This window comes from Acanthochromis polyacanthus, chromosome 12 (assembly GCF_021347895.1).
Source record: "Acanthochromis polyacanthus isolate Apoly-LR-REF ecotype Palm Island chromosome 12, KAUST_Apoly_ChrSc, whole genome shotgun sequence".
Lineage (NCBI taxonomy): Eukaryota > Metazoa > Chordata > Actinopteri > Pomacentridae > Acanthochromis > Acanthochromis polyacanthus.
Window position 1 is genome coordinate 32,744,453 of NC_067124.1, and position 7,270 is coordinate 32,751,722.

At 39.1% G+C, this 7,270-nt stretch overlaps 1 protein-coding gene across 2 annotated transcripts; it reads left to right on the plus strand.

Moving 5' to 3' along the window:
* The first annotated feature begins 4,549 nt into the window (after positions 1-4,549).
* On the plus strand, positions 4,550-6,905 carry kcnj20 (potassium inwardly rectifying channel subfamily J member 20). 2 transcript variants are annotated; one of them, XM_051957438.1, is made up of 3 exons: positions 4,550-4,659; positions 5,044-5,233; positions 5,661-6,905. In XM_051957438.1, the coding sequence occupies exons 2-3, from the start codon at positions 5,099-5,101 to the stop codon at positions 6,903-6,905; spliced, it is 1,380 nt and encodes a 459-aa protein (XP_051813398.1). In that variant the 5' UTR covers positions 4,550-4,659; positions 5,044-5,098. The 2 variants fall into 2 exon arrangements, with proteins under 2 accessions (XP_051813398.1, XP_022057901.2); XM_022202209.2 differs by lacking the exons at positions 4,550-4,659; positions 5,044-5,233 and having other exon boundaries at positions 5,635-6,905.
* Positions 6,906-7,270: the final 365 nt, after the last annotated feature.

The following is a 7,270-nucleotide window of genomic DNA, read 5'->3' on the forward strand; positions in this document are numbered from 1 at the left end:
AAGTAGATGTTTGTACTCTCTGCGCTCCTTTCAGCGACAATAATCTGAAAATTTTGAATTGCTGCAAACCAAGTTTCACAGTTGGATGTGGTTGACAACGCATCTGTGTGGGAATAATGACATTACAGAAATGGTTCTGCCAGAATAATGGTAGTTACTGGAAGTAATTCCAGTTCTATGTGTGTGTGTGTGTGTGTGTTGTCCTCTAACTGGCTTCGCTGTGGGTTTTATAGGGAGACCAGGCACCACACTGGAAAAAATATCCTTCTCAAAACAAGAAAAAAAAAACTTATTTCAAAGAACTTTTACCTTGAAACAGGTGAAAAAAATCTGCCAGTAGAACAAGTGAGAAATGTCTTTTTACCAGGATTGTCAAGCTTAGGTGTCTTAAAATATGCCAGATATGCTAAAAAAAAAAAGAGTACTTTTTCACTCAAAAACAGATTTTGCTTTCATGTAACCTCCTAATTTGAGATGTATTAAACTTATAGTATTTTTTAGATAGGGACAGTGGAAACAGACAGGAAAAGAGGGAAGAAATTCAGCAAAGAGCCATGGGTGGGAATTGAACCCATGCCACTGCATCAAGGACCAGCCCCTGTACATGGGTCACCCACTTAATCCATTGAGCTATCCAGGAGATCTGTATTAAACTTATTTTAAGTTATATTATAGTGGCATTTCTCTAGATTTAAGACCATCTTGTCCTTGAAATAAGAGTACAAAGACTAACTGAAGCATTTTGATATGTCTTCTCACAGTTAACTAGAAATCCTAACATCTAGTCGTGTTTTGACAGCATTTGGAGGCGTTGGGTAAGCCAGCTGTGCCCAAAAGCAGGTGTTTATAACTCAAAAGTAGACATTTGCTTTATAAACATTCATGTTGACTACAAAATTTAAGATGTATTTTACTTATTTTAGGTTGTTTAACAGTGACATGACCCTAGATTTTATGACTACCTTGTCATTGAAACAGGATAAGAAAATGTGATTTAAGCTTTTAAGATATTCGTCTGCATACAGTCGGTTGAAAATACATTTGCTGAAATATGACTAGGGTTCTTACTCCCTCATTTATAAATAACTGTACTGCATGTGAACAAGTCCAGTTTTAAAATATTTTTTTCGAATTTGCATGCAACACATGAGCAAATTTGACAAAATGAACTAATTGGTGATCTTCTAACAGACCACATTTACTTGAATCAAGTTAAGTTTATTTCTTAAATCAAGATTGTGTAGTTTCTTTAAATAACACCTCAGCTTGAAAAATGTATGAAAAGTAAAATGAACCTTGTTTCTTGTAAAATACAATTCAAAACAAGATCATTTCAAAATTGTTTGACTTAAAATATTTTAGATGTGTTGTCTTAAAACAAGTCCCTCATCTTGCTGAAATGTCACTTGTTCAGTGAATTCATCTTAAATCATGGGATGAGAAATTTTGATTAAAAATAAGACAACTAGACTTGGTAAGATGTTGAGTTTTTGCAGTGCATGATTCTCCCCTTCAGTTCCTGCCCTGTCCGTCAGCGCTGATTTAATTGAATTCCAGTTTCTTGCTGGCCTACTTTTCTATGTTGCTTTAATCAAAAGGAAACTCCACCTCTGTAACTCAGTATGATGCCAACTTGAGTGTAGACTTTATTTAATGTGGTGCTTGAAATCTGTGAAAAATGAGAGGTTAAAAAGCTTCAAAGGAAGCCCAGCAAAAATATTTTGAAGAGTTGCATTATGAATGACACAGGGTTCAGTGTGTTTTTGGAACTTGACGCATATAAAACACCATCCCAGCCAGAAGCGAATGTTCCCACAATAGGGGTTATTTTCACTAGTGTTCCAGGAATTTTAAAAGACAACTGAGACATTTCGAAATTGTTTGGAGGATGTTGGCAGGACCTTGGATTCTGTTACATGATAACAATTAAAGAACGCTTTTCTTTTTAAAGCCTCTCCCCTCACAAAAGGGGTCCATTTCTTATTTTTATTTGAATGTTTCTGAGCTTTGTCAGGCCTCTTCCACCCCACTTAGGACAGTTTGGGAGACAGATTTGGGGATGGAGATTCCAGAGGATGTTTGGGAGGGAGCTGTGAGGAGAGTACACACTTCTTCGATTTGTGCAAGGCATACTTTTATGCAATGTCGAATTTTGCATCGGGCTCACTATACGAAGGCCCGGCTGGCTAAAATTTTCTCTACATTGTCTCCCCTGTGCGACCGATGCCAGCAAGTTACAGCCAATTACTCGCACATGTTTTGGAGCTGTTCTTCTTTGACTGGCTTTTGGTCAGAGATATTTAGTACACTGAGCAAGGTGACAGGGAGGAACATAACCCCTGATGTTTTCACTGCTTTGTTTGGTGTGAGCCCTTCTTCACTCTCTCTTCCTTCAGATACAGCGGACTTGGTCGCTTTTATGACTCTGTTGGCCAGAAGGTTGATACTGTTAAAATGGAAATCATCAGTCCCACCTACCTACTCAGCCTGGGTTAAGGAGGTTCTTTATTTCTTAAAATTAGAGAAGATTAGGCTAACTCTGAAAGGGAAAGATGTCTGTTTTGAGAGAATGTGGAATCCCTTCATGTCATATGTAAAAAGTACAGCCTGCCAGATCACTGTGAGTTGAATGTACATGATTTTTTTTTTTTAATCTGTTTTTTCTTTATTACTCTTTTTATTTATTATATCTTTATTCTTTTTGCTAATATCAGCACGGTTGATATTGTCACTTCTGTCTGTATTCTTTTATTACAGTCTTTGTTTAACATGTTTTGCTTCCGCTTTACTTTTTTTTTAAACTAACCCGTTTACAGGCTATGTGTCCAGCCAACTACGGGTGATGGGTGCCAGCCGGTGGGGTGGGGTGGGGTGGGAGTGGAGCGTTGTTTGTTTCTTGTTTTTTTCTTTCTTTCTTTCTTTCTTTCTTTCTTTCTTTCCTTTGTTTTTTCTGATTAAATTTAAATCTGTAATTGTACATGCTTACTGTGAAGAAAATCAATAAAACAGATTGTTTAAAAAAAAAAGAACGCTGAAAATGCTTTTGAGTTCTCTGATGACAGAAGATGTTTTAAAAATGTTCCTGTATTGTGCTGTATGACAAAGATAGAACATTTTGATTGAAATGTTCTGAGGGTGGTTTGTGGATGCTGCTGGTGTGACACTTTAAAGAATGTTCTTTAATAAAACATTTCCTCAGTGTTACCCAATCTACGTTCTTGACACAACATTCAGAGAATGTTTTGAGAATTTTTGGCATTAAGGTCTAACAATGTCTTTAGAGAATGCTGCTTTTAAAGAGGGCAGTTTGTGAACTAGAAAGAAAAACTTCCTGCTGAAAGCATTCCAGTAACTTTGCAGAACTCTCTCAGAATGATTTCAGAACAATAGAAATTAAAGCTGGGATACTGAAGCCAGAAGGCACCTGATTATTTTGGTTTGGTTGATTATTGCATCCAGTATTTAAAAACTGATTATAGAAATTATTTTTAAAATGCGCCACTGTGGCTCTATTGGTGAAAGATAAACTTTAAAAAGCTGTTTTATCATTTTAAAAAGTGTCAAATATAATTGCAGGCAATTAAATGAAATCCTGTGCCCTAGTTCACATTATTGTGAATTTTTTTAAAGTAAGTTTTTTCTTTTTACTGCAAATTTTAATGTGTTCCAAATATCTAAAGTGGGCCTTACAAAAGCCTGAAACTGTTATTAACTGTTGCAGTTGTTTGCAGTAGAATGTGGAAGTTGTCAGATTTTTTTCATAAATAAATGAAAAAAATTAATAAATAATAATAAATTGATGTCTCAGAGCTGCCAAACACAATAGAAAAAATACATTAAACATTTAAACATTTTCAGCTGCTATAATAAGGCAATTGGACGGAGAGTAAAGAAAAAACATTAATTAGTATTTTCATACTCAATAACTGCTTTTAGGCTCCATTAGTTCGCAGCTACTACTGACTCAGATATGTAGAAATGCCTTGCAAAACACATGTGCAGTTAAAGTGTTAACCAAAGGCTCATAGTGCAAGATTTCTTTTTCTTTTTTTTTTTTTTTTACTAATTTACTTTTACTTTCTTCACATTCGTGTTTCCACTGTGACCATTCAGAGTCAGCAAAAACACTCTATGTGATATTTCCCATAAATCTGCTCCATAAGATCTTCATTTAACCCCTGTCACGTTTTTATCGTGCCCCTGTGAGAGTAAGCTGAACCAGTTAGCAGACTTTATGTTTGTTTATTCACTAGTTATTCCCTCTAATCTTTCATTAGAACATTTCAAAACATTATTTTCCTACTGTACTCTCACAAGCGGTTTTTGCAAGGTTTCAAGTTGTAATAAATGTCACGGCCTTGTTCTGGTGTATTTGTACATGTTAGATGTTAAATTGGGGTTAATTCCACTTTGATGTCCAAGTTAATAGGTTTAGATAACTGTGTCGTTTGTCCTACTCTGCAGGATGCAACGACAGCACTGCTGAGGCTGCAGGGTGCAGCTTAGCTCCAGCTGGACAGGATATCTCCCATAAAGCTTTTCCCCTTCATGCTGGCTGCCCCATGTCAGTTCAAGGAGGCAGACTAAAAACATTGCTTTGAAAGGAAGTTTTCCGTGTGTCTTATCTTTGGCATGGAATGATGCTGGCGTTGCTTTCAGGTTAGTCAGTCTCACATCTGATCTGGAAATTGCTTTGTTTATTTTACTGATAAGAAACTGCTGCCGGAAACATGTTTGTACTTGGTGGAATTATTGATAAAAAAAAAAGGCCTCAGATCTGTAGTGACATTTCTTGGTTATTTGTCACTGTTTGTTAGCTACTTTTAAAGAGATTGCATTCATTTTTAGGGCCGATAATGTGCTCAATATTTCCTCGATTAAACTTAGAATCCAATAATGTGATTGTTCCAAGATCTAAATCCAGAAGACTCTTTTATGTCTTCTGGTCTTAAATCAATGCAAGAATTATGACATCCCCAAATGATCATTATCATGCTCTGCTGCCAGTGTTTATTGCCTTTGCACTGCTGTAATGCTTCCCAGATGAGACCGTAACTTGGAAAGCAGATCCATTGGGACAGCAGTGAGCTTGGGAGCCATGGGACCTCCCGGGACCACTCAAGATGGGACAAGAGGACGGCGACCATCGACACCCTATCAACCAAAATCCATCATGGTTGTCCATTCAACACTGTCAGGGGAGAAAACACAGTGTGAGAGCTGTTTGATAAATGTAAGACAGTATATTCTGTTTTCCTATAACAATCATCTTTTGTTTGGGGAGTATTTATGCAATAATAAGGTAAATATAAAACTGAAAATGACAAAAAGAAATCTTACCACATGGTCCATGTTCTGGAGCATTTATCACAGTGCGTCATCTCACACAGTTTGTCTGAGCACTTCCTGGAATTCTAATAACAAACTGGTCAAAAGGTTTAAAGTTTGCTTTTGATAAATTAATCTCAGTCTCAAAGTCAGTTTTGTAGCCATCGTGGAATTTTTAATCAAATCCTCCTTTTCAGGCCAATAGAAGCATGCTTTGCTTTGTTTCTGTTACATACAGTTAATGAAGAGAAGTCGAAAGTACTCTATGACCCTGAGGTTGAACTCAAATAACCTCTTGAAATGAGCATGGCTATGTATTTTCTGTTTTCCAGACAGACAAAGACAGATCACTTCCTCTTCCAGACATCATGCCAGGAACTTTTCCTGAGCTTGCAACAGCCAAGCGGCGCCACAAAAGTACAACAGACATCCCATATCGGGGTAACGTGTGCCTGCTTCCACCGTCACCTCTTGGTTTCACCGAAACAGAACAAAATTTCTTGCGCCGATGCTCATTAAGAGAGACCAAAAGTGTTTCACGCTCCCCTCGTCACGCCCTCAGCGTCCCCAACATGGGCACCAACAGTCCCCTCAGGGTTTTCCACAGCAGCCCCCTCCACAGCGCCCCACTCTCGCCAGCACAAAGCAACATATCTAGCGCCACCAGGGAGATGGAGAGGCTCGCCAAGGCTCAGAGTAAACTCCTGGAAAGCGAGAGTAACCAAACACCGACTCTTCCCCCAGAAACCAGAGAGCAACTTCGTTACGTCTCCAAGGATGGAAAGTGCCGTGTCAATTTGTGTCACATCTCTGAAAGGGGGCGCTTCATGTCTGATATCTTTACCTCTTTTGTGGACCTCCAGTATCGCTGGTTCCTGTTTGTTTTTATGATGTGCTATATCACCACCTGGTTCTTGTTTGCCGGGCTTTACTTCTTTAACGCTGCCTTTCGAGGTGATCTTGAACAGGAGCATCATCTCGACACCCCTGCGAACCACTTTGTAGATCAGACGCCCTGCTACTTAGGCGTAGACGGCTTCATCTCAGCTCTGCTCTTCTCAGTGGAGACACAACGCACTATTGGCTATGGTTCACGAACTGTTTCTCCAACCTGCCACGAGGGTGTGCTGCTGGTCATGATTCAGTGTATTGTTGGGTCCATGATAGACGCCCTCATGGTGGGTTGCATGTTTGCTAAAATATCCCGACCTAAGAAGCGAGCAGAGACCCTCCTTTTTAGTCGCACTTGCGTCATTGCAAACCGGGACGACCAGCTGTGCTTGATGTTCCGTCTGGGAGACCTGAGAGAAAGTCACATGGTGGACGCAAAGGTTCGTGCAAAGTTAATCAAGTCCCGCCAAACAGCTGAGGGTGAGTTTTTGCCTCTTGAACAGACTGAAATCGATCTTGGTTATGAAACTGGGTCAGACAGACTTTTTTTGGTGGAACCTCAAGTCATTCAGCATAATATCGACTCAAACAGTCCGCTGTGGGAGCTGGGCCCTGATCAGCTTAGACGCCAGCAGTTTGAGATAATCGTCATCTTGGAGGGAATTGTCGAGGCAACAGGTGAGTAATCTACAATCACAGCAGTCAAAAGGCGATACAGAACAAGATATTGCACAAGCAAAGCCAAGATTTCTGTCATTTGCCTTTATCACAACACCTGCTCAGTTGAAAAATTACGCTCATGAAATATCAGTTATGTAATTGCAGACTTTTCTTCCACAGAAAACAGTTCACTGCATGATACAGCGAAACTGAAACACTTTCCTGGGAAATGCATGCTGCAGTTTACATGTAATTTCTAGAGCTGTGGGAACCACAAGGAAAACAATCTAAATCACCCTCATGATTTGATCTGGAGGCAGTCTTGGGCAAAACCCGGACATGCTGCAGAAAAACATTGATAAGATTTACCCTGATTACTTACAGCACTGTT